Source organism: Carassius auratus, chromosome 41, assembly GCF_003368295.1.
Source record: "Carassius auratus strain Wakin chromosome 41, ASM336829v1, whole genome shotgun sequence".
NCBI lineage: Eukaryota > Metazoa > Chordata > Actinopteri > Cypriniformes > Cyprinidae > Carassius > Carassius auratus.
The window spans coordinates 9,172,048-9,199,633 of NC_039283.1; the positions used below are offsets into that span (position 1 = coordinate 9,172,048).

Here is a 27,586-nt window from a genome sequence, read left to right on the forward strand (position 1 = left end):
TCACGGCACCCATTATCCTCCCAGCCGCATACGGGGAGCAGGCAAGAAAAATATAAAGAGCGAGAGCAGCTCCTTTAACAAGAATACCAGAACATGTTAAGACTGTTGTCTGATCATGGTAAGCGTCTGGGAGCACTGCAGTATGTGTCCTTTGGGGCGTCTACATAAGGGGAGCTTGTGTACCTGCTGGCTTCTTGATTGTGGATATTTGCTTTTGCATGAACATTACAAATCAAGTGGCAACCTTAATATGTAACTGATGCAGACGCTTTTATCCAAAGCGACTTACAGTGCATTCAGACTAACATTTTTTACCTAACATGTGTTCCCTGGGAATCAAACATAACCTAGTGCTGCTAATGCAATACTCTATCTAGTATGTGTATTGTGCACTAATGACTAGGGCAATATTAAGCACAGAGTGTCAGCTGTCACCAAAAGGGTTTCATTGAAGTGCTCTCCATTCCAGTGAAATCACAAAATGAAATGCAAACAAATACGCTACTGACAAAAAGATACTATTTTGATTTGGTAATAAAAACAAATAAAAAAAAAGTGTGACATCTGTCAGTCAAGAGTTCCTTCCCCTGTATTCGTCAGCGTGAAAGTGCCATTCTGGTGTGATCCAGGACCGCGATTTGTACCGAGGGGTCACACAAGAGGGTATGGAGAGCCAGAATTTTTTTGAAAAGCACAATAACATGAAAAGTACAATCTTTTTCTGTTCCATCTGTCCATTGGGGCACATGATGAATCGCACGCTTATACACCGTAAGTCTGAATATATACTCTATTTTGTCAAGCTTATTCTAGTTCCCCCTGCTTTTCTGAGTCTTTCAATCTTGTTTTTGCTTGGCTGTCATGGTGACATATGTTTAGTTCGCATCTGTCCCAGCTTCGGACGAGCCCCCATGCTGATTCGCTCTAGCTCTGGATGCTGCGTTGCCATGGAGAGCAGCTTGCAATTACAATAGCACTGTGGTAATGGGCAGGTGATATCAAAACTGCACTTTCGGCCAAGGGCCAAGGGCCTCATGCACACTGGTAATATTGGGCAGAAAGTGATGCGCAGCATATTGTAACATGCTTGGTCGCGTTCGTCTCCCGATAAAATGCTGAGCTTAAGCAGAATAAATGAAATCTGGAATTTTTGAGTGAAATCAGTGTAATATGTACTTATTAAAGAGAGCTGTTTATTATAGTGGCATTGATTATGTACCACTGCAATGGAGTGCTGTATGTTTGTAGGCCAAAACATTTTCGGTTCCATTGTCCTGAAGTCATTGGCTTTTCATTTTATCATTTACCCATTGTTTTTTTAATGGGTTTTTACTAATTGCCTGAAATAAGGTCTGTGGAAAACAAAAGATATTTTCTCTTTTTATTCTACAACATAAAATACATCACTATTACGTGAAGTAAAATTTTGAATAAATGTTTATATATATGTGTGTGTGTGTGTGTAAAATTTGTCAGAAGCTTAATGGTGGTCATGTTTAATTCATGTGACCGTGGCAACACAAAACAACAACAGTTAGCTTTGTTTGAAATAAAAAGCATTCTTTAATATTTATGTCCACCTGTGAAATCCAAAGATTGTGCAGTGTGCAGTTTACTCTGTTATTACAAGTACAAAAAAAAATCTGAATCAAAAATCATAATGATAAATCAGAATAAATTGATTTAAAGATCTACATTTGGACCTCAACCATTAGTAAAGATATGGTACATTCCTAAAATGATGTGTCTTCCCTTTTCAAAATCATTTCATGACATGTCCTTGTTTTACAAGAAATTATATGATTTGTTGGTGAGAATTTTTGGCACACCTATAACATTTCATACTTTATACTGAATAACTACACATAAACAATTTAGACAAATATGAAATCAATAATTATTTGACTATACTGACAACCCCATATAAAACTAAATACATCCAAGTACATGAATATATATATTGCACAGTAGTCATGAGAGATTAAGGAACTTTCTAGACAACAAAAAGTGTGCCACAAGAGATCAATACAACAGTGTAACAGAAAAAAAAAAATATTTAATTTAATTAAACTGCTCAAAATGACCATTTTCAATAATGTGTTGACAGTTGTGTTATGATAAAAGCTCTCTCTCTCTCTCTCTATATATAGAAAAGTCTCACATGCATCTGCACACACATACAGTTCAAACACAGTGTGAATTGAACAGCATCAAATAGTTTACATAATACAGCCTGGAGTACACTTATTAATGTCAAAGAAGACTAACATTTATAACAGGCCATTTGGATTCAGTCATTGTCCAATTTATTATTAAGAGTGAACCACAAGAGACCAGTCAAGGTAATATTTCACCCCCCCCCCCCCCCCCAAAAAAGTAAATATTTTAATGCGTAATCTATTTTTATGATGAATTAGAAAACAAAATAATTTTATTTTAGTAAATAATAATAATAATAATTAGAACATTTACTGTAAAATAGTAGTGTACTTGATGTAATACAGAAAAAAAGAGACTACTGTAGCAATGGAAATAACAAGCAAAATAAATAAATTCTTTAAGCAAAATAATCATTCTTATTTTGACTTTATTGTTTAATGTGACCTGGATATAATTTTCACATATGCAGAACCGCTTCAGTGCCTGAAGTATCTTTAATTCATTACATTATTCACTGATGTCCTTGTCATAGATTTCATGTGAAAAAAAATAAAATAAAGGCTTTTGAATTGAAGTGTTGAAGAATGCCTGAACTGAGCCATGTGTGCGTCGTGTGTCCACAGAGCAGAATTCTCAGCAAACGCAAAAGCCAGTGTCATGCCATGGTGTATCCGTAACTCCCACAATGCAGTGCAACCAGCAAACGATCACGCAGGACATCCTTGCTGGGATATTCTGGTAGTTTCAGCATGTTGATACTAGGAGAGCAAAGAGATCAATGATGCTACACTGTGAGAGTCAAACCAGTTTCAATACATGCACTTTTTTTTCTATTTGTTATTCTTAGTCACTCTTTCAATTCTTCAATGCTATGTTCTAAAGCTCTTTGTTTACAGCTCAGAAATATCAGAAGAGCCACATTGCCCTCTAGTGCTTCTATCTGAACAACACTATCCATAAGTCTCTCACCATGTGCTAGAGGTAGGCAGTAGGTTTGATGTGTAGGGCACAGCGGCAATAGTAAACTTTTGCAGACCACTGCCGCCCATCAGAAAAGCAAATCCTCCATGAGGAACTCTTGAACTGTTCGAAAAAAAGATATTACTAAAAAGAGAGGCACAAATCTCATTTTTGGCAGTGACAAATATAAGACATGGCAGATAATTTCCGTAACAGAAACACTAAACCAGGGTTTCTCTGTGTTTTAAAAATTATCTAAAATGTTCTCAATAAAAAAATAAAAAAATAAAAATAAATAAATAAATAAATATATATATATATTTATTTAAATATATATTTATTCCTATAAGGAAAAAGAAATGGAGAGGGGAAAAAAATAGGGAAAAGTTTCAAAGGAAAAAATATCAGGATGATATTGAAGCCGGTTTCACTGTGAAATAAATAAATGGGTACATGTGACTTTTTGTCACAATTTAGACTATTCCTTGCAATTCTGAGAAGCTTTAATCTGATTGGCTGACAAACTTTCTAAGATTTGCAAGTATTTTACACACGGCCAAAGCAGTTCCAAACATATCGCAACCACATTACAGTTCCATATCACTACTCCAAACGATTTCAGTCATTTCAAATGTCCTTACAGCCTAAAACAGCAAAAACCAAACCCCACAATGATACTGATGCAATAATGACACTGCTTTTGAGGAAAATTTACTTGTAGTTTTGATATTAGTAAAGACACACAAAAAAAAAAAAAAAAAAAAAAAAAAATATATATAATTGTGACAAAAGATACTAATTCATTTTCTTCACCTTCAATCTGTATTTTCATGTTACAGTTCAGGATTTGTGTATTAAATATTTATTTTTTAAAGAAAAAGGCATGTTTTTAGAAAAACGAAAATATAATTAAAAGGTACAAATTTGTAAGATATTTGCAGTAAAATATCCAAAAACCACTAGGCTAGTGTTATATATTTTGTTCCAGCTGATTACGAAGAATATCTCTAATATTTTCAACTACTTGTAAATCATGAGAAAATACCCATTCTAAACAGTGGCACGGGGCAGTGCGGTCGCCTGTCAATGACGTCAGTTACTCTTTGTTACCACCTTTACTGACGTAGAAACCACATGACAACAGTGTCGTGGACAAATACGGAAGTAGTGTCTAGCGTCAAGCAAAACACTAGCTTGCATCAAGCAGTTCCTTATTTACTACTACTTGCACGTTTCATGGTGGAGTGTGTTACTTATTTATGGAACATAATTACTGTTTACCGTCTGTCGCTGGTTCTGTCAACAAGGACAGCTCCTATAAACATAAGCGTATGGGCGAACCAAACGAACCAAGAAGAGTTTGGGACAAGAGGAGAAAGACCGAGGATCAATATCAGTGTTGCATTTTCTAGATGGAGAGAGCTTTGCGACAAACTTCAACTAGAAAGAGATGCCGATCTCGCGTGTGTTTTAGTCTGCAGGAGAGTTGTTTTGATTTGTATCTTTACAGAAAACGTATGCTATTATAATGATCAACAAGATTAGTATTATGGGGCTTACACGCCAAACGCAGGGCATCGCATCACTAGACCCGCGCGAAGACACGTCTGATCCATAGTCTGATCGCGTCTTTGCATTGACTTTGTATGTAATCTACTTGCGCAAGTCGTTAAACTCGCGCTTGCTATGTATGCACAATTATTGTGTTTGAATGTGCACAAGTATATGTATTTGTTGAAAAAATATGTATTTGTTGAACAAGTGGTAATCGTTTTCATATTGTCTGATTGATGGCCGTCAGCGGTTAGGTAGAAGACAACAAATCCCATCATTTCATGCTCCTCCTTAGCATCATCAAACCACGCGATTGTTATTGTTTTGTTAGTGCGCCCTCTAGTGGCAGGTCCTACAATCTGTACCTTTAATTTTACTTTTTTTTAAAAGCCTATTTTGTACCTTGTCATAAAAATATAAATGGTCAGTAGGTCATTTCTTACATTATTTATACAGCAATTAAAGTGATAGAGAATACAGAAAAAGGAAACAACTACAGTATACATACCTTCCTGTAACAAACTGTAAAAGAAGGACTCTTTCTTCTTGAGTGAGATTTTCAACCACTTCCCAAAACCACTGCGAGAAATATACACAGAAGTCTCTAATCACAGCTTGGTAGATACATGTAAACTGGTATATATTTTCCTGTATTATTTGAATCACCATTATAACAAACACTGCAGCCGTCGTGCAGTTTACTCCTGCTAAGCTACTGTTCTTAACCGTCTCTGTTAAGCAGGATAATTGTTTTGTATGTGCTGGAGCTGATGAGATACTGTACCTGTATAACAGGCTCCTGCAGGTCGTAGCCACTAGTGTACTCTGTGTTCTTCTTCCAGTCCATCACATCAATTTCAGGCATACCTGACAACAGCAGTTCCTGCTCACAGAAACATAAAAACATACCATGCCATTAAAACACTCATGCCAAGGTTCCAACATTCTTAAAATGTCACATACTCACACGTGCATGCGTGCGTGTATATATAAATATATATATATATACACATTATATATATATATATATATATATACATACACACACACACATATATATATATATATATATATATATATATATATATATATATACACAGTGGGGATCGAAAGTTTGGGCACCCCTTGCAGAATCTGTGAAAATATGAGTAATTTTCAAAAAATAAGAGAGATCATACTAAATGCATGTTATTTTTTATTTAGTACTGTCCTGAGTAAGATATTGTACATAAAATATTTTAACATTTATTCCACAAGACAAAAAAAATGCTGAAATTATTAAAATAACCACACTCAAAAGTTTGGAACCCTTGGTTCTTAGTACTGTGTTCTGTTACCTGATGATCCTTTTAATAGTTGTGTTTGAGTCCCTCAAATGTCCTCAGTCTGAAAAAATGCTTCTCAGAATCATACAGTCACTGCTGGAAAGGGTTCAAATATGCAAAGATGCTGGAAAACTGAAGAATCTGCAGGACCTTAAAGATTTTTCTGAAGAACGCTGCTCAGCTTAACTGTTCAGAACAAACAAGGGACTCATGCACAACCATCACAAAACAGAAAGACAGTCGAGGATCATCAGGTAACAGAACACAGTATTAAGAACCAAGGATTCCCAAACTTTTGAGTGGGGTTATTTTAATAATTTCAGCAATTCTTTTGTCTTGTGGACTAAATGTTAATATCTTTTATGCACAATATCTTACTCAGGACAGTACTAAATAAAATATAACATGCATTTAGAATGATCTCTCTTATTTTTTTTTAATTACTCATATTTTCACAGATTCTGCAAGGGGTGCCCAAACTTTCGATCCCCACTGTGTATATATATATATATATCTCGCCAAGCGTCAAATGCAAGTAAAAATAATTGTTGGCGAGGCAATGCAACAGTGTCAGCCACCAGTTGGCAGGTAACACTTTTATGAATTATAACAATGCAATAAAAGCAACAGCCAGTTTTTAAAGAGATTCACTGTTTCTGACATAAGCTAATAAAATTATATTTTCTGAAGACAAGATCATTGTGATTAGCTGTTCCGTCATAAGCGAAAAGAGCGAATCAAATAACAGTAGGATAAAAATGGACTGAAAATGTCAGAGAAGTGATGGCCAGCTTGTCCCAAGACACGCTTCAAGTAACTTGTACCTGATAAGATATTGATGCTTCATTTCGGAAGATTAACTTTTCCCTTCTTTACTCTTTATAAACAGATAATGGGCGACACATATATGGGGTTACGCCTCCTAAATGGTGGAGTGAAGTATAATTTGAAAGGCTGTGCATTGGGCTGTATTCTGAGCCGCTTCAACAGACGAAAACACACACAATTATATCAAAATGCGCGGTTTTGGCGAGTTACCTTGCCCTGCCTTAAATTAGTTATAAAGTCTTAAATGACGGATGTGTGTCAGATCTGTGTCTGTGTGATCTGTGTATGTTTCAGGTTTTAAAGAGACAGCGCTGATTGCTGAAGTGGAACCTGCTGTATCATTGATGTAAATTAAAGAACAAAAGAAGAAGGGAAATCCTTGGACTGTTCTAGTTGCTGATTATTTGTTTAGCTTGAATAAATATCAATATGTATAGTTTATATATTTATGTAGAATATACATATATATATATTTTTTTTTTTTTTTTTTTTTTTTAAGGGTGTGACGAGACAAGACGTATCCCACGAGACTAGACAGGCATCACAAGAACAAGACAAGATTTTTTTTTTTTTGAAATCCTCAATGATGAAATAGTTAGTGGAAAAGAGTCTTCTAATCAACTGAAAAACACAAAATGCAAAAAATGTAGGAGCATTTTGAAATCAACTTGTGCTTTATGAAAATAAACGTCTATTATATGTATATATATATATATATATATATATATATATATATATATATATATATATATATATATATATATATATATATATAACCTTTCTAATCTTTTTGTATTCCATTTTCTTTTCATTTATTATGCAATTGTATATGTATGTGTGTGTGTGTGTGTGTGTGTGTGTGTATAAAGACCTCTAACTAGCTTGCTCTATTCTTTTATATTCTGTTTTCTTTTTATTTATTATATTAGTTAAAATCCCATGCTACGTAAACTGTGTTAACCTAACTGAGACTTGTTATAGCACTTATATATCATTGCTCTTTTTGTTGCTTTTGGTTGCTTCCACTGTCTTCATCTGTAAGTCGCTTTGGATAAAAGCGTCTGCTAAATGAATAAATGTAAATGTAAATATATATATATTGAATTGGAGAATCATGATTATTGGAGATCATGATTATCTCACAATTCTTAAGAAATTCTTAAGCCACAGCCGCTCCCAAACTGTTGGTATTGAAATTGTTTGAATTCGTGCACACATTCTTTTTAGCTTTCGATTTTGCGAGGACCAGTGGTGTTGAGCGTGCATTGCATTTTTACAGGATTTGTCAGACACTTACAGTGTGTGTCCACAAACGCTTTTAATTCATTTATATGGAAGTACAGCATCAGAGAACACTCAGCTCTGTTGTTGCCATCTCCACCATCATCTCGCCTTAAGGTCACACTACAGTTCGGACACTGCAACGATTGCTAATTAAGAGTGATCTCATTATTATGGTCTTCAGGTCTTCATATATACTATGTTTTTTTTTTCGCCCCACAATTCAATTTTTTCTTCTTCAGTGAGCACAGGAGAGAAAATAGTAGCGTGAAACTCCAAATGAAAAATGCAACATAAGAGCATAAAGAGAGAGAAGGAGTCTCATGCAGAGATGAGAGGAGGAATCTACTGACCAGCTCATATTCATCAAAGAGCTGGATGAGCGAGGGGAGGATGAAAGTGTGGAAGCCCTGCAGGAAGGCATTGATCTGCGGCTGAATCGCTCGGGTCATCCTGAGCTCCGTCACCAGCTGTACGTACTCGGCCTGTTACACACAGAAACATGACAAATCAGACAAAAAACCCACCATCATTCACTTCTTCACAATCATGGAGAGAATGCTTTGAACTCAGTAGTCTGAGTGACTAAAATGAAGGTAATTTTCCCAAATAAAACGATACTTCATTCCATGCTAGTGTAAATGTTTAAAAAAAAAATATAATACTGAATGTACTTGTACTTGATTTCATGAGTAAATTATTATTTAATTTTTTTTTACATTTTGTTTAAAATACTACTTTGATTTCAAATGTATACATTTTATTCTATTTTAATAATAAATTAATAAATAAATAAATACAGTAAATACTAGTGGTGGGCATAGATTAATTTTTAAAATCTAGATTAATCTCACTGTTGAAATTAATCTAGATTAATCCAGATTAAATTCAGAATATGTGTGTTACCCAAATAAAATTGACAAACAGTAAGTCTTTGAGAAGGGGTTTATCAAGCTAGGTGGTGCATTAGAAAAGAGGCTCATCTCCTGTTTCCAAAATGCATCACAAAGGGCTTGAAAAAGCTGTAAACTAATTCCATAATTGTACAAGGTGCAAACAACCTTACGCCTGTTTCACACATACTCCGTCTGCAGTGTGTATGCGTTTGCATATTTTTTTACGCACCCATGTTAACGGATTCCAGTTGCGTTCCAGTTGCGTTGCGTGTGCAGCAGTGCAGCAATCATTTACGTACTGAGTAGTGGACTGCAAGGCATCCTGTGTGAAAGCACATCGAGTCCATGCTGCACCACATACGTAACGCACATGGACTGCATACGCACTGCAGACGGAGTATGTGTGAAACAACCGTGAGCAGGGCCGTAGCTGGGGTCAGCGGGGCCCCGGTGAAGGTTGTACCAGTGGGCCCTGTTTGAAATTGTTTTATGTGTATGTTCGTTTATTTTTATTTGTGCCATTTACACAATGTTTAAGTTTTTTCAAGTTTGTAGGTGTCAAGGTACAGAAACCAAATAATTAAATAAAGTAAATAAAGTAAAATAGCACTGGATAGTCTTCAATGTAAAAATGAAATATACAATCAAACCTACATTTATTCAGACACCTTCAACATTTCTCACATTATTACAGTTTTGCTATATATATATATATATATATATATATATATATATATATATATAAAATTATATCTGGTGTCTGAATAATTTTTGGTTTGACTGTTAAAACTACAAAGTAATTTCAGTCGAGAGCAGTGAGTGATTTATATTTTCATTTTCTTGGATTAACATTACAGCAGCCAGTAGCTAAATTAGGCGCGGTCACTTTAAGAGACGATGAACACATCCAATATAATACACATCACATTTTTTGTTAACTTACAGCATAAATTCCAAGGTGGATATTTTGACATATTTTGTATGTATTTGTCGGTACAAGAGCAAAAATAAGCAAATTCGATGTTCAAGTGTTTTGAGACTCCTTTCTCTGCGTGAGCCCTGAACACCAGAACACCGCGAGTACTGAATTGGGCTCTTTCACATCTTTTTTTTTGTTCAAACGGCGATTTGTATTTGTTCGTTCAGGTGCTGGAGGTACTTCAAGGGGAACTTTGCAGAAGAGAGCTCGGTTTAGTGTCGCTGTCCGTGATATGCGGCTCTCGGTCTCTCTCATTCGCACCGAACACAGCACGCGAGTAACCAGCTGCTCTGTTCAGCTTTTCCGCGTCTTGTGTTTGGATGCTTTAATGTTTAAATCGACAAGCGGTAAGGCTTAAAAACACATGAAAAAGATAAGCTTTCATGACGATGCGCAGCAGTGGCCCGTCAACTGTCCTGAGCATCTTTTTAGGCTGGCCTCAGTCAGTCGGTTAAAATATCAAGGTGAAAGTCATCATAGCTTGCTTAGTATAGACCCAGCTCTCAACCCAACTTTGAGAATAGATTAACGGCAATTTTTTTTTTTTTAATCACCCGATAAGAGTCTCCCGTTAACGCAGCACGTTAACGCTGATGACGGCCCACCACTAGTAAATACATAAATTAAGTAACTGGCTCATTTAACCTAGGTTTTCTGTAAAGTTGATTCCAATACTGTGATTTTAGAATGTTGCTAAATTAATATTGAAATAAAACCACAAAAATAAAGTATAACTTCAGAAAGATTTTTTAAATGTTACAAATCTCTTATGCTCACCGATGTTTTAGCTAATTATTTATTGATATATTTATTCATTTAAAATACAACAAAACCAGTAATACAGTGTAATGTTATTACAGTGAAAAAGTTCTATTTGACTTTTTTGAATTTTAAAAAAAAATTTTTTTTTTTTATTATTTCATCATTACTCCTTCAGTGTTACCCGATCTTTCAGAAATCTGCAGATGTGCTGCTCAAGAAACATTCCTTATTTATCAGTGTTGAAAACAATTGTGCTGCTCAGAAGTTTTGTGGAAATCGTGACCGTTTTTCCTGGAATCTTTCATGAGTAGAATCCCACTGTTGCCTACTGTTTGCATTACATGAAGAAAAAAAAAACTGAAACACGTCTAAATATAAGTAAATAAACAAACAAAAACAAAACATCTATAAGTCACCTTGTTGTCTTGGGTGACCTGAATGGCAGTTCCTCCTGGTTTGAGAGGAACCTCTTCCATGGTTCCAAACACATCTGTTTCTACAGAGAACGTGAGCTCAAGGCCAAGGTCACTGATGTCATTGTCCAGAATCCACTGCAGATTTTTTGCATACTCTGGGTCAATGGATGACACATCCTGATAGCTCACTGGGATGCCTGAAACACAGAAACACACTTTTACACATAAAGCATGTAGCAGACTCTACTGTTGATGACTGTGTTTACCAGAATATGGCTTTAATCAAGTTGTTACAGTTGGGTTAACATGTTGACATGATGCATATGAGATTTTCTGATTTACAAATGACTTTACTATTCTTGTGATTGCAAACATGATCAGTGATACCAATTTTATGGACTACACTTAATTAAAACATCAACTGTGCGTCTTTACAAGTTGTAATCAGTATGAATGCATGCAAAAAGTAGTATTACAAACAGATGTAATCAATGTAAATTAAAAAAATAAAATAAAATGCAGATACAGAATTAATATAAACACAATGTGAATGGAGTGGGTTACCCAGTATGTGCTTGTAAAAGGAGCGTGTGAAGTAGATGTTCACCAGCTGTCGGTGATAGAGAGCCAGACCCAGGATTTGACCAGCAAATCCAAAGTAGTTCAGATGATCTGGGTTTACAGAAGAATTGCTGTTGGGTTGAAACGTGGTACCTGTTATAAAAACAAAAAGAAAAATAATGCACACATAAGCATGCAAAACATAAATATAAACACTTCAAAAACACAGTGTAGCTGCATTAATGTATTAATCCCAGAGGAGATGTTTTATCTAAAGGCAGAGACCCACTATTTGATTTATTTCCAACTTTTCAGTCATGAGCTTCATTTACATAGTCAAGAGTCAGATGCAATGAGCACATCTCTCAGCAGGAGGATGTTAATAGCCCAGGCGACTCCATGTTGAGCTCATAGCCCTGCAGCCCCTCAGCCAACATCAAGCTTCCCCTTGGCAGTGACCAAAGAGCTTCATTACACACTGATCATTTGAAAAGCCATTGTCTGGCTCAGATTGTCACATGGAAAAAGCGTTCCATGGTGGGCTCTCCTGCACTTCTGTTGTTAAAAAAAAAAAGTAGATTTTTTTTCCTGTTAAATATGCACATGTAATTTGCATTGTAATGGTAAAATTACATTTACTGTTGTTCAGCGACTTTTCATGTGTGAAATCCAGTCACTTCAATAGGGAATCACAGAACTTTGTGTGGGAGTGAAAAGATTTCCCCACGCAGATTTCCAAATGGGATCAAGTTCACCACAAAATGGTTTAAATGTGATTGCACCTATAGTATGTAAACACTTTGAAACAATGCGACTTTTAAAGGCATGGACACATTAACGCTGTTCAGGAAATTTTCAGCTTAATATGAATCCACAAGATCAGGAATTTCATGGTAGGGTTAACATTCCCAGAAAGACACACACACACACACCCACCCACACAAAAAACACCTACTCAGGGCATTACATGAATTATATCCTTATCTGTCCATTTCCATATTAACCGATGAGTGTGACAGATCATTAACAGAAAAGAGAGGCATTTTAATAAGGAAATCTGATAGGTGCAGCACCACGACCCGTATTGTACATGAAATTGAATTTACCATCAGCTGATTGTGTAAACAGTGCATAGTCCGGGTTGATGATCTCATTGGACAGAATGTCAAACCACTCTCTGACCACCCCCTGACCCTAAGAAAAGAACAGAATAAAGGCAATCATGGCATTAGTCCTAGATCTACTCCACTGCAGCAAAATCTAAAAAAAAAAACCTGGTAAAATAGCCATTATATGCATAGTATGCACAAATATGAAGCTATCACAAATACACTCTAGACACAAAGGCACTTGGTGCCTTCTAAGATACCTCCTTTTGGTCAGATGATAGCCAAAGTTACTGGTTTAGATTTTAAAATATTTCCCTGTAGAAAATATTCTTATATTTTATTGAATAGTAGAGTTTTATTTAAAAAAACGAAAAAAAAAAACGTTTTGCATCATTGCTCTGCATCAGCCGCGCCACGTTCAAATCCAAGCACAAACAACGTAGAAAACGTATCCCCGTGGCGCAACTGACACCGAACAACATACGCTTTTTGCGATCAGAGGCAATTATTATTTTACTTCTTTTGTGAACAAAAAGTTTGAACCTCTGATGTCACATGGATTATTTTACCGATCTTGTTGCTACATTTCTGGACATTGATCGTGGTAATACCCTTGCTGTCTATAGAAGGGTCCGAGAGCTTTCAGAATGCATCATAAATCTCTTAATTTGTGTTCCGAAGATAAACAGAGGCTTACAGTAATTGATGACATAATTTTCAATGTTGGGTGAACTAACCAATTAACAGTTGATTTGGATCACATGTGCCTCACAAACCACATTATAGTCTTTATGGAAATCTTTTGAGGTAATGAAGCTGTTTTCTGATAGCACAGAACCAGTTCTGTAAACTACCTTACAGTCAGATTGTCAATTCATTAAGCAATAAGCTGCTTCCTCACAAAAGTAGTTCATGCAGTATACTGAAGCCTCTACTCCATTGACATCCATTCATAAACCGTTTGTCTCCTTGCTAGTGTACTGCTGTATTGCTACTTTTATTTATTTTTTATCTATTTCTTTTTATATCTTATTTATTTCTTGACGACTTTCATGATGTTGTTCATGTGTGGTTTATTAGGGTTGGAACTAATATCTGTGGGAGGCGCCTTAAAATATGATACATCCAAAATCGAACTCTTCCCTACTACATATAGCAGCTGAAAACAGGCTGCAAAAACAGTAATGTCCAAATTCATAGTTTTCGAAAAACAGTAGGCGAAAACTTCCATCCGGACTCTTAAGTGTGGCGTCGTTGGACACTTTACTATCCCATGAGGCCACAGGAGAGGATTTATGAATGACAGATAACTGACAATGGTAGGTCACACGAAAGAAACAACTTGGCAGATGCAGTACATCCTAATTTCATTCATACTACTTATATTCATATACCATACAGAATGTACTTTTTTGAAGAGATTCCCGGGTGAAATATTCAAGCTTACCATTCCCTCTTCACCATGGAACCGCACTGCAATGCCCTGTTTGAGTTTCTTATTGGAGGACTTGGATACAACCTCACAGCTGCTTCGGAATAATGAGTCTGAAAGGCAATGATTAAAAAATAAACGAAGGGTGTGAAGGCTGAAAGATGAAGGCTCTTTTAAACAGATAATCCAGAAAATGTCCTACCTCTGTGAACAAGAAGAATATCATTTTCATTAACTGGCCGGTGCACCATATCTGAGTCCAGCTGTCCAGCCAGAAGATGTTCATAAAACCACTCACACCTGTCTTTAAATGGCTGAGAAAAGGGAGGTAAACAAAGATCTATTAAAACATAATTACATTGATTAAACCCTGTTGCACAGCACTTACATCCCAGATGAACAGGCCAGAAACATATTTTAGACAAGGAGGCTGAATGCTCACAAGCACACAGCCCCAATGATCTTCAACTACAGTAGCTCAATCTAAATATTATACCAGCCATTTTCTTTTCTTTTATGAGGTTTGCAATTTATGCGATCATATTAGCATGTCAGCAGTTTTTACACACTGATTTGTGTGATTTTGTGATTTCTTTCAAATGAAAATTACATACATTATTAAAACTAATACATAAAATCACTTCACCAGGGTTGAAAACTGAATTCACATTTTGAGCAATACAAAAGTTATTAGTAATATTATTGTTCATAATAAAATACTTTTTGTAATAAGTGAAAAATTATCTGGCAACAGAGCTGTGCAAAAAAAAACAAAAACAAAAAAAATTGGTGGGGGCTTAAATATTTCATTTCTGACAAAATATTTTGACAGTATTACTAATCAATTCTGTTAGCATGTCTACTGATTTTTATCAAATAAAAATGTAATTTACAACATTAATAAATAAAATAAAACCTACACTAATATTGTTTTTAATAATGTTGTTCATATAAATAATAATAATAACAGATGGGGAAAAATCTAACAACAGAGCTGTGCTCTGTTTTAACTAAATATTATATTTTTGACAATTAAGTTCAGTTAAACAAACATTTTATACTCTTTTTATTTTTATATTTTAAATATAAATATTTAACATTTTAAATATACATTTAAAATTGTACAGCAGTGCCATAATTTGAATTGATAAAACCTTGAAAACATAAGAGATGGGACAGCAGAACCAGGACCACCATTTAAAGAAGAGGGATGCAGATGTGTTGTATTAAAAAATAATTGAAAATATTATTTTCATGCAATGTTAATTTTAAGTTAGATGCCAGTTTATCAGACACACAGTATACATACATCTTATATATTTAGATGAAATATTATGAAGACAAATATTCTACTCCTGAAAATAACATGTGATTTTCAATTCCATCGAGACTCCTTGTTTTTATGGGCCATGTGGAAACTGTGGGGCCCTGATGATGTCCACATCTGTGACAGGATCTAATGAGCAAACTGTACATCAGCTATTTCAGTGTCTCGTCATGCTTACCTGTCCTTTAATAATATGCATGAAGCGGGACATGAGCTCAGGGCACTCCAGCAGGAAGTGGAAATGGTTGAAGATGATTGTGGGATTCCTGGGAACAATAAATTATTTTGAGAAACTGTTTTGTAAGCAAAGGCCTAAACATGTATATGTGCATAGCACCCATACATACACACCACAAGCCTTAAACTTAAAGAGGTCTTATTATGCTCTTTTACAAAGTCTTGATTTTGTTTTGGGGGTGTACTAGAACAGGCTGTCAGACTAAGTTACTAAAAAACCTTATTACAACACCTCTCTCCCCAGTCTGACATGAACAGCTTGAATAGTTCCTGTATTAAATGAAGGCTCTCCTTCTGAAATACGAAATGTGCTGTGATTGGTTAGCTGGGCCAGAGTGTGTTGTGATTGGCAGCACTCTGTGCCCTTACCATAGGCACCTGCGAGCTTCAGGGTGCTTTCACACTAGCACTTTTGGTGCGCGTGGGTTCGATTGACGTCAGAGTTTGGTTTGTTTGGATGATGTGAACGCCGTCTTCCAAACTCAGGTGCGCACCCGCAAACTGTACCTGAGTCTGCTTAAAAAGGGTGAGGTTCATGTGAACTCCAGAACGATTCGCTGCTGATGTGAATGTAATCGTACCAAATCGCGCAAGTGAACTACAATTAATGACATTGATTTATAAAAATGTGTTTCACTCACTGTTCTCACAAGCGTGACTGATGTGCTGCAAGCAGAAAGCTATAAGTCTCATTTCTGTTCCCCTTCAACGTTCTTTAGAGCATTTGCAGTACATTCGCAAGACACAATTAAGTGCCGTTATGTACCAAAGCTTTGTAAACTAAACAAACGGTTCAAAATTGTGAAGAGAGCAACATTATACATTTGCCACCTTCTCCTGCACCGTCATTACTAACCAACGGGGTAAACAGCTGCTAGCTTGATGACATAAACAACCACAGTTCAGACCCAAATAAAATAATATGAACGCAGTCTAGCGGAGGCAGGAGGAAGGGGAGCAATTGAACTCGGACAAGGTAAGCGAACCAAGTGTGAAAGAACACTCAGTGTAAATATTGCGTCAGAGGATATAAACCCGGATGATTGTAACAGCTCTAAGTTTCTTTCTCTAGTGCAGCTCAGCCAGGTCTACACCAATTCGTCGATATTTGTGAGATCACAAATCCCGGACAATATGTGTGTAATCCAAACAAGTAATTCGTTGTGGTTTTTAAAAGTGATTTCTGTTAAGTAAAATATCACCTTTTGAAGTGGTCTTCGAGCTTTGTAACTTTGTTTTTATTTTCAAACAGCAACATAACAGACTAACTAAAGTTGAAAAAGTGAAAAAGCATAATAGGACCCCTTTAAGATTATAGAAGAGGTCTACTTGAAATTTCAACTCTATCATTATCTACTATTGTACTATTACTAATCCTTGTGTCATTCCAAAACGCATGCATGTTTTGTCATTTTTAGTAGACATTTTAAAATAATTTGAATGCAGCTCTTTCGTGGTGCATCTCGTCCAGAATTGGTGTGTTTCGTTACTATGGGATTATGAGATGCCATAAAAATAAAAATAAAAATTGCACATGAACACCTAAGCTTCCATGGAGGAGAATATTTAAGTTAATAAAATTTATTTTAGGTTAATTTTGTTTATCACATACACTGCTGTTCAAACGTTTGGAGTCATGAAGACTTTTTGGCAACACTTTAGAATAGGGAACACATATTCACTATTAACTAAGAGTTCTACCTGAACAAACTCCATAACTGCTGCATATTAATAATTAATAAGCTAGTTGTTAAGTTTAGGTATGGAGTCGGATTAAGGGATCTAAAACATGCAGAAAAATGCATTAATATGTTTAATATCTTACTGACCCAAAAACTTCTCAGTGCTAGTGTACATCATGTACATCTACAGCTAACGTACAGATAGTATCCTTTTTTACTCTCTTAATAAATAAATGCATTGAAATAAATCGCTCTCGACTTACCTCGTCACAAAACACTTGAGCACTTCATCATGTTTACAGACAAACTCAATGAATCGAGGGGAGGTCATGCTAGATATCAGGGAAGAAAAAAGAAAAGTCATGACAGTCTATTTATCATGCATTAATTAAAGAGTGATTAAATGGTCTAATAACATTATCATTAGAAAGGCAGAGGGGTCAGGGTAAGGAGACATTATGAACACTCACACCGAATGAGCTCATGAGCAGATGTCTATTAAAACACTATTCTTGGATCTCCTGTACTTCCCATAAACTTTACAGGGCAAGTGAAGCCACTTCACCACTTTTAAAGTTCACATACTTTTATTGATGCTTTTATCCAAAGTGGCCCACAGTGCATTTAAACTATACATTTTGTCACTATGCATGTTCCCGCTGGGAATCAAACCCATGACATTAGCAATGCCAGCACCATGGACAAGATCTCATTACTATTGAGATGTACGAACAAGCTGTTCTCTGCAGTTTAGTTTCTAAAATTGTCCGTGTGAAGTGGAAAGAAACTTTAAAGTTTGAGGTCAGTCTTACCCATGTGGCATCTGACAGGAACAGCACATGTAGAAGGCCTGGATCACAGCACTCAGGCGATTGGCTATCATAGAGATGACATCCTGACCATCAGCACAACCCTCCGGAGTCTTCATCATCGACTTGGCCTCCAGCAACAGTGGGGGATTTTCGCTGGCAACGGAGGGGTCGACCTCCTGGTTTTTCAGGAAGAGTGACGCAATGTCATTTCCCGAGGATGAGGTTGTTGCGTCTGTGCTCTCCTTATCCATCTCAGTGGAGATGAGGACCAGCCATTCTTCAAGAGAGTGCCACAGCAGCTCCAGAGGCTAGACAGCAACACGAGAGAACATCACTTCAACAAAGATGTGCTGTACAAGACCAGAGCAGGAGAGACAGCTTTGGTATTTCCAATTGTGAGAAACGATTTCATTCTACAGCAGCCTGCATGTTCATCTATGCAGTTTTCGATGATAGGGTGATGTGATATATTGATATTTACAGTATATGCTATATGACACTGTGAATATCGGTCTGATCTTATTAGAATTCTTGTGTTGGGACTTCCATGAAAACATTAAGACAGATATTTGGTAACACTTTAGAATAAGGTTCCATTAGTTAATGTTAGTTAACTACTTTCGTTAACATGAACTAAGCAAGAACAATCCTTCTACAGCATTTATAAATCTTAGTTCATGTTAATTTCAACATTTACTAATGCATTATTTAAATCAAAAGTTGTGCTTGTTAACATTAGTTAATGCACTGTGAATTACCATGAATAACTGTATTTTCATTAACTAACATTAACGAAGATGAATAAATACAGTAATAAATGTATTATTCATTGTTTGTTCATGTTAATTAATACATTAACTAACATTAACTAATGGAACCTTATTCTAAAGTGTTACCAGATATTTTAATAATATCTCAGGCTAAAACATCAACTTTAAATATGTCAACAAATTCGGCAGTTTTGATTCATTTTTATGAATCAATTCTTATATATAGTCTCTTTTTGACACGGACTCAGTCAAAAATGTTCACTGAAGTCTCTGCATGGTAGTTGTTTTAAAACGGTTTAGTAAATATGAGAGATGAGAGAAAGGCGCAGCCGCGGGGCGACCCTCCTGCCTATGACTGTGCCCCGTGCGAGCCTCTTCACACGGGTCGTGGCAAGCGGCGGAACTGAGACGGTGCCAGCGCCAAAGTCCCGTTTAAAGTAAGACATTACCACAAAAGCCCAGTTGAAGGCAAACTTCAGCTTTGTACACTGAAACATAAACTGTGACAGCCTCTTTCAGCCTCCATTACTAGCAACGAACTACATTAACGCTAACATTAGTGGCGTGCTCTAATGCTAGTATTTTCTGTCACTCAGGATTTGTTCAGAGATGAACACCGCCATCTAGCAGTCGGGAAATAAACTCAAAATGAAACAACTGCCATTAATCTTATATGATTATTCATTGTTTTTTTATAAATATCGATATACCATTTTTGAGAATCGATATTATATCGCCAAACTAAATATTGTGATACTCGCGTGTATCGATATTTTCTTGCACCCCTACCTTAAACACCTGGTTACGTGGTGTCTTGTTTCCGTTGTAACCCATGTCTTTCCCGTTGTTTGGGGAGGACGGCCCAAGACAGAACACATGACAGAAGATCCGGATAATTCGGAGCAAACTCTTTGTTTGGACCTCAAAGTTACTGGACAAGCTGAATGGAAACAGAGTGAGAAATACATTTGCTTAAAGGAAGTACTTAGTAATAAAATTCCTCAAGAATTGTGGATAACACACACCTCAGAAGTTTGTGTCCATTTGTGGTTGCCACCTCAGCCAAGCTGGTCAACATCATTTGGTAGCTGGAGTCACTCTGCTGTGAAACATGTTCTAGGACCTGCCTTAACTTAAAAATCATATTCAAAATGTAAAAAGACACTTATGTACATAAACTCATCAAGAAACATAGATGGGGGGAAAAGAGACATACCATGTTCTCTTTAATGTCATCATCCTGGGTCATCTGTATCAGTGTCTGAAACAGTCTGCTATGGTGCTGGATGAGAATTTCACATGTTTCACCATATCCACCCTAAAAGTAGTTACACATTAGTAACCTGCGTATGAATACCTGAGTGTGTGGATATTATGTACACATGCTGCATTCACCTGCACACACAGGTCAAGTGGTGTAACCCCATTCTTGTCTGGCAAATACTTGGCTCCCCTGAGGAGCAGTATCTGTGCGGTGTCCCTCTGACCATGACTGCAATACAATGACAAAATCTTGTAAATTGCATGAATATCAATATCTTTCATCCCGGGGAACAAGTTTATATCCTAGTTCTTGAGTGCATCAAGAACACGGCAGATTTGAATGAATGAAGTGAATGATGACTATGTTAATGACAAACTTTCTTCTGATCCTCACATAAAGCTATCAAAATGGCTTGGAAGACTTGAGTTCGAGGTCTGGCTCAAGGTCTTTCCACAGTCTGGTGTCCCTCTATACTCTTCTGTTGCTTCCTGCCTCTCTCCATTATTCCTATTAAGGCAAGAGTGCTGAAAGAACTAAAATTGGTCCTGGATGTAGCACATAAGTCATATGGATTAATGCCAGAAAGTATGCAAATATGCATAACATGCACTCATCTATGGAGTAGGTGAAGAGCTACCTTACCTAGCTGTAAACATGTTAAGAGTTAACCAACTAGCTCAGCAACATTCTCTTTATATCAGCAGTTGTCAATGTTTCTAACTACAATAGCCAAAGAACCCCTAGACCTAGTTTTGTCTTATCTGTCGAAACACAACACTTGAATTAGGGATGCACAATATTATATTTTTACAGATATCCAATATATTTCAACTAATATATATGTCACATTTTATTATTAGGTCTTTCGACACATATATTTTTTACCAAATAAAAAGGACCGCACTTTTAGAGTTCATCCCACTATCTGATGTGAGAATAAGTATTGGAACAGTTGAATTTAAGGCAGATGCAAAAGATTAAAGCTAATATTTAGTTTCAGATCCCTTGCATGCAATCAGAGCAGTGAGTCTGCAACACATAGACATCACCAGACTCTTGGTCTTATGCTTTGAAATGCTTTTCTCCAGCCTTTATTGCAGCCAATTCCAACTTTTGCTTGTTTGGCGGGAGGTTCTGTCTTTAGTGTCCTCTTCAGATGGTGAAATTAATGTTTAATCAGATTTAAATTGGGAGCTTGATTTGGGGAATCTAAGACTTTACATTTATTTGCCCTGATAAAGTCCTTGACTGCACTGGTAGGGTGCTTTGGGTCATTGTCCCAATCCAATTTGAAGTGCTTTCTAATGAGTTTGATGCCATTTCTTGAATATTGGTAGCCAAGATGATTTTGTACCCTTCCAAATTCATTCTGCAACTGCCATCATTCATTAAGTCATCATTCAAATAAAGAGGTCATGTTCTAGAGACAGCCAAGCATGCTTATGCCATGACACCACCTCCACCAAGCTTTACAGATGAGGTTGTGTGCCAAGGATCATTTGCAGTTCCCTTTGTTTCCACACTTTTGTTCTGTTCCAATACTTCTGCTCACATCAGATAGGGAGATGAAACTCTAAAAGTGCTGATCTTCTTAGCTGCTAAAACACCTTTGTGGTGAATCACCCAATAATAAATGTGACATTCTGTAGTTTTGTATCATATTCATATTTTGACTCCACAGCAAACAGAACAATTCTGTCTTTACTGTTCCAATACATATGAAGCATCCTTAACGTGAAACAAATATGCATAGCTAGACATATTGCACTTATATATTTGCATACTTCTTAGGTCAGAACAAGCCCAGATTTCCTGTTTTAAAAACCTATTAAGCTCATGTTTAATTACTCTATTTAATTATCTGTTGTGAGGCATGTTAGTGTTGATCATCATCATCAGTCTTGAGTGGACTGATATCAGTGGCAAAATGCTAAATTCTCATTAGCCTGTCCTTTCAGCAAAGAAAGTTGAATTTCCTTGTTATTCTCGTCAAACTCACAAGAAAGCTTTGTGTTTAAAGGATATAAGCTAAAAAAAAACATCTGTACAAACCCCTAATTTTCCTAATTATGCTTCTTGTGTAGTCAGAAAGCATCCAGATTCAGTCACTGAATGGAAGTTAATTTTCTTAAAGGGTCACATTCTAATTGTTGACCACACACTTCCAGTTCAGGCGGCTTGAAATAAACAGTAATCATGGTAAACATTATACATTTGCATTGGCAGCTGGTAGTGCTGGGGTTGAAGATGCTTAGCTGCTCACCTGCAGGCGAAATAGAGTGGAGTCGCTCCAGAGACATTGGGCCTGTTGATGTCCGCTCCACTGTCCAGGAGACACTGCACTGTCTATGAGAAACACAAATCATCACATTAACCTTCTTTTGAACTTCTCTGGCTGGAAATCCTGTAATCAAGTCTGCAAGTTATGTAGTCAGAGAGTTTCCGTACAGTCTTGTGTCCGTTCTGGCAGGCCACATGTAAGGCTGTCTGGCCCATGGCGTCCTCCACGTCCACATTAGACACATGCTGCACCAGGTCATGAAGAAGCTCTGTCCTTCCATTCACTGCCAGCCAATGAATCTAATGGCATGAGATAATGAGATAATTAAATTTTAGTAAAAACAGTACTACATTAATACAAAAAAATAAAAATACTTATAATATATATTAGAGATTTGGTTGTACCTGGTGTAATAATGAACATAATCCACATATGTATTCTAATTTATTTATTTATTTGCAGTAGCCATTGCTGTGCTGTAACCCAAATACTTGAATTAAGTTTAATTAGAATAATTTAGTTTATACCTTTATATTAGTTTCTTTATTAAAATGATTAATAAATGTCAATAAAAAAAAAGTTTTAAAATGGGTTCAGCAGGAGTGAATAAAAAGCTGGTTTCCAGAATACATATCTGTAATAATTGTTTACAAATAAAATGAACTGGCAACTTTTGTGTGTGTGTTATTTCACAGCTTTGATGACTTTACTATTATTTTAAAATACAGACAAAATGCAGTATAAAAAAAAAAACATTAGAAAAAAAAAATAATTAAAATAATAATAATAATAATAATAATTATTATTATTATTATTATTATTACTATTATTGTTATTTTATATATACACATATATACATACATACATGCACACACATATATAAACCAATTTCAGAATCATAACTATGCAAATGTGTTGTTATTATTATAGTACAGCATACTCACAGCAGTGAGACCTTCATTATTACAAATATTAACATCAGCATTGTACTCTAACAGTCTGCCCATACACTTCTTCTGTCTGTGAAAATATAAGACAACATGGGATCATGGGACATCATGGGACTCAGCACAGATGCATTTCTAGGTTACAATTTTTGCATGCAATACACACAAATGCTTAGGCTATGTAAACAAAGCATGCATAGGGAAGTCCTAAGAGTTTTGTTAGGTAAATTTTTTTTTTTTTAAATAAAAAAAAAAATTTTTTTTTTTACAATGATTGTTTGATTTTTAAAACACAATGTGACGTGAGTCTTCTGTTTCTATAATACGAACACAAGTTTGACGCGTATTAGATCGACAGATATACCATGCGCTCTTATACTGTATTCTGTCGATATTTTAGCTAAATCTGCTTCAGTAAGTAATAACGTCTACATTCAATAAAGTGAAGTGAGTGAAGTGACATTCAGCCAAGTATGGTGACCCATACTCAGAATTTGTGCTCTGCATTTAACCCATCCGAAATGCACACACACAGAGCAGTGAACACACACACACTGTGAACACACACCTGGAGCAGTGGGCAGCCATTTATGCTGCGGCGCCCGGGGAGCATTTGGGGGTTCGATGCCTTGCTCAAGGGCACCTAAGTCATGGTATTGAAGGTGGAGAGAGAGCTGTTCATGCACTACCCCCACCCACAATTCCGTCCGGCCCGAGACTAGAACTCACAACCCTTCGATTGGGAGTCTGACTCTCTAACCATTAGGCCACGACTTCCCCTGATAATATATAAATAGATATAATAGATAAATACTGGATAACAAATCACTGAAGATTTATTTATTATTTATTTTCAAGAGACAGTACGTTTAACATGTTGTTTGTGTAATTAACATGCTTAAATGGTCTAACAACAAAGCATTCAACACTACAAACACGGGCCTTCAGAAGGATGCCAAGAACTAAAATCTTTAAGAGCTGCTTGGATTCAACTCACTGTATTTTCCTCATTTGCTTGAAATAAAATTATATATAATTCGTTATTTTTAGCCATGTAGGATATGCTGTGATATGCTGTAGCCATATCTTCAAATGTGTGTGTGTGTGTGTGGTCTACAAAGAAATGTAGAAAATACAAAAGATTACAACACTGTAGAACATCACCTAATTAAATTAGCCTATATATACACATAATATATAAATACATGCATACATATATATATATATATATATATATACACACACACACACACACATTATAGCTCAGATAATGTAACATATATATAATATAACAGAACTAAAATTCATGCAGAAACAAAGATATAAGTGCAAACTGAAAACTATACAGTGACGTCAACCTTGGTTTTACTAAGAAATAAGTTTAGTATCACAGCGAATGCTACAGCGTCATCTAGCCATAAGAACGTAACCATAACAGATACGCTTTCAAGTAAAATAATCATATGCCTTTAAGCATTTAATAAGTTAATTAGATGTCAGTAATGAACAATAAGGCACAAATTATAGCGATCATGAGTAAGGTCTTTATTCTGTTTCAAAGTGTAGAGTGAAGTGGATATACAGTATACAACACCCAATCAGTTATATTAAGGTGTATACTGCCACCTGTTGGCGCAGTTGTGTAACTTGGAGAACAACTTTAATGCCAAGATCATAAGAAAAAAAAAAGTCATGATAACGAGAAAACAAGAATGAAAAATTTGAATAATCCATAACCTCTAGGACTTCCGTACACGCGGGATTAGGACTAAGAAATGTGGTCTGTTATGCTCCCAGCAGGTGGTAGCACTGGAGTTTACCCGTTTCTTGCAGCCAGATGCAGAGGTGTGCAGCCGGAGATATCCTGATAGTTTGGATTTGCTCCACGCCTCAGCAGCAGGACGAGACACTCTATTGATCCACAGCTGAAACAACAACGACATCTTCAGAGAACCGGGTCATCAGAATATTACAAATGATCTGTTTATTTAGGAAACACCAGGAAAACACTTTATCAGGAGTTTAGGAATCTTAAAAGAACAATTAGGGAATAGATTTCAAAAGAGGAATGCACCATTTCTGTAGTTTTGTGAGAATGTGAAAAGAACTAATTCTCTTACTTGGCAGCGATATGTAGAAGGCTTCTTTTAACACGTCCAAATGCGTAGTTGACATCAAACTTCGAGTTTAAAAGCAATTCAGAAACTGATCTATGAGCAAAAAAAAAAAAAAATTATAAAATGCCAGTAAACATAACACACTTATTACATTTAGCTGTGTGGCCCAAGAGAAGTTTAAAGCAGTCGACCGCCACCAAACGTTACATCCTCTTCTTTAGCTTGCATTAAATTTACAGCTGTTGATCAGTGAGCCGCAAACACATTCTGTACTGGAATTGTTGTACTGAGGAAGCTGCAGGAGTGGGTGGTGTTTTGTGTTTTACTGTGTGTCTGCTTCTCTTGGCCGTCTGTTATGTCACAGGACAACGGTGACACTCACCTGTGCTGGTCAGCCATGACCATTGGCATGAGGGTGTACACGGCTGTTTCACTGTCTAGAAGAAAACAAAAATACACATATTATATAACATTTTCTTCCAAACTACTTGCAAACTGCTTTGGAAAATGGAAAATCTTGTTTTTAATGTGAAATATAGCACAATAGTATGTATACCAGATAATAATAAATAAAAATGACAAGTTTTACAATAAAGAAAATTAATCGAGAATCACGATAGCGACAAAAGTACAATTTCCAGATATATTAAAGCCATTCATGAGTGTCATTCTACAATTCTGGCCATTGATGTTAATTATATTACTTAGTTCTGACACTTTTCTTCAGAAATAGTATCATACATCCACTAAGAGAACATAAACAATCTTACACAAATAATTGCACACCCTATTGTTCAATTTGTTTGAAATTACCTTATAATTATACCTAATAACCATATCTGCAAAGCAAATATTACTCTTAAAATTGATTTAAAACAAACATTGTATATTATATTTAAATAATAATACAATACACTAAAATGTAGCACGTCAGTCTGTAGTGACACACAGTAGCAATAAACATTTTATTTGGAAACCCCCTTTATTTTTTGTAATTTAAAAACGTCACTATTGTTTTTCTTTATCTATGACCTGACCGGAAGTGACTTCATGCGAATCAGAGAAATACAACAAAGTCCTTTCTCTGAATACAATCTCAAGAATTAAGTAGTCATTGACCATATATGGATAGAACGGGATGAACGTGTATGGCCGTTGACAGAAATTTTTCTCGGAAAACGACATGATTAGAATGTAACAAGAGTCTCCCTGACAACCTGAGTAGTCCTCAGAAACAAGGATTTGAGATAGATAGATAGATAGATAGATAGATAGATAGATAGATAGATAGATAGATAGATAGATAGATAGATAGTTTGGCGTGACGTCTCACCTTCGGGGAGTTCCACAGTCCTCGCACGGCGCAGGGACCGCGTCAGTCGACTCAGCTGTACGTTTAATTGCTCCATCGCCCGTTCCATCATATGGGATTCAGCTCATTGAAAACACGTACTCACTCTTTCTCTCTCTATGAAAAGACAAATCCTCGTTCTCTTCCATCTGCTGTTGGCTAATGCGCCATGATCACGACTCATTCCACCGCACAATATCCCTCCATCGCGCTCTGATTCATTTTGGGAAAATATTTCCTCCTGGTGTCTTTCTTCCTGTTTTCATTGCAATGCCGTATGGGAAGTGTATTCTTTGGACAGATACACATGTAGGAGTCCGTGACGTGACGCCAGAGACGTGACGCCAACCGGTCACAAAAGTGACCTTAATTTTATTTATTTTATTTATTTTTTCATTTATAAAGCTCTAAAAAACCTTACTGCCTGATGTTTAAGTGCACTTCCTTCAAATTTGGGTTTAAATTCTACATGTGCAGTTTCACATGATTAGTGCAAATTGTCACATGACCAGAGCACCTTATTTCCCGTTTGCAC

General features: G+C 36.1%; 1 protein-coding gene across 3 annotated transcripts; it reads right to left on the reverse strand.

The window, feature by feature from the left end:
- Positions 1-1,539: 1,539 nt before the first annotated feature.
- LOC113060043 (E3 ubiquitin-protein ligase HACE1-like) lies at positions 1,540-27,337 on the reverse strand. 3 transcript variants are annotated; one of them, XM_026228831.1, is made up of 25 exons: positions 27,034-27,337; positions 26,083-26,137; positions 25,704-25,793; positions 25,404-25,508; positions 23,581-23,656; positions 22,804-22,935; positions 22,619-22,701; positions 20,749-20,862; positions 20,487-20,583; positions 20,308-20,409; positions 20,117-20,223; positions 19,881-20,031; positions 18,322-18,629; positions 17,773-17,841; positions 15,769-15,856; positions 14,466-14,577; positions 14,279-14,376; positions 12,829-12,916; positions 11,726-11,875; positions 11,162-11,358; positions 8,462-8,593; positions 5,459-5,557; positions 5,183-5,253; positions 3,130-3,243; positions 1,540-2,918 (listed from the first exon to the last, which is right to left on the reverse strand). In XM_026228831.1, exons 1-25 carry the CDS (start codon positions 27,122-27,124, stop codon positions 2,816-2,818), a joined length of 2,832 nt encoding a protein of 943 aa, XP_026084616.1. In that variant the 5' UTR covers positions 27,125-27,337; the 3' UTR covers positions 1,540-2,815. The 3 variants fall into 3 exon arrangements, with proteins under 3 accessions (XP_026084616.1, XP_026084617.1, XP_026084618.1); XM_026228832.1 differs by lacking the exon at positions 20,749-20,862 and having other exon boundaries at positions 27,034-27,336; XM_026228833.1 differs by lacking the exons at positions 20,749-20,862; positions 22,619-22,701; positions 23,581-23,656; ... (2 more) ...; positions 26,083-26,137; positions 27,034-27,337 and having other exon boundaries at positions 22,804-22,916.
- Between the last annotated feature and the right edge of the window lie 249 nt (positions 27,338-27,586).

Bases quoted from the DNA above. Each gene is read 5' to 3' on its own strand.
- LOC113060043 (XM_026228831.1), bottom strand. From the start codon at position 27,124: ATGATGGAACGGGCGATGGAGCAATTAAACGTACAGCTGAGTCGACTG. The intron at 25,794-26,082 runs GTGAGTGTCACC...TTTTGCTCATAG, and splicing joins GTCATGGCTGACCAGCACAG to ATCAGTTTCTGAATTGCTTT. The intron at 18,630-19,880 runs GTAGGGGTGCAA...GTTGCTGTCTAG, and splicing joins CACGTAACCAGGTGTTTAAG to CCTCTGGAGCTGCTGTGGCA.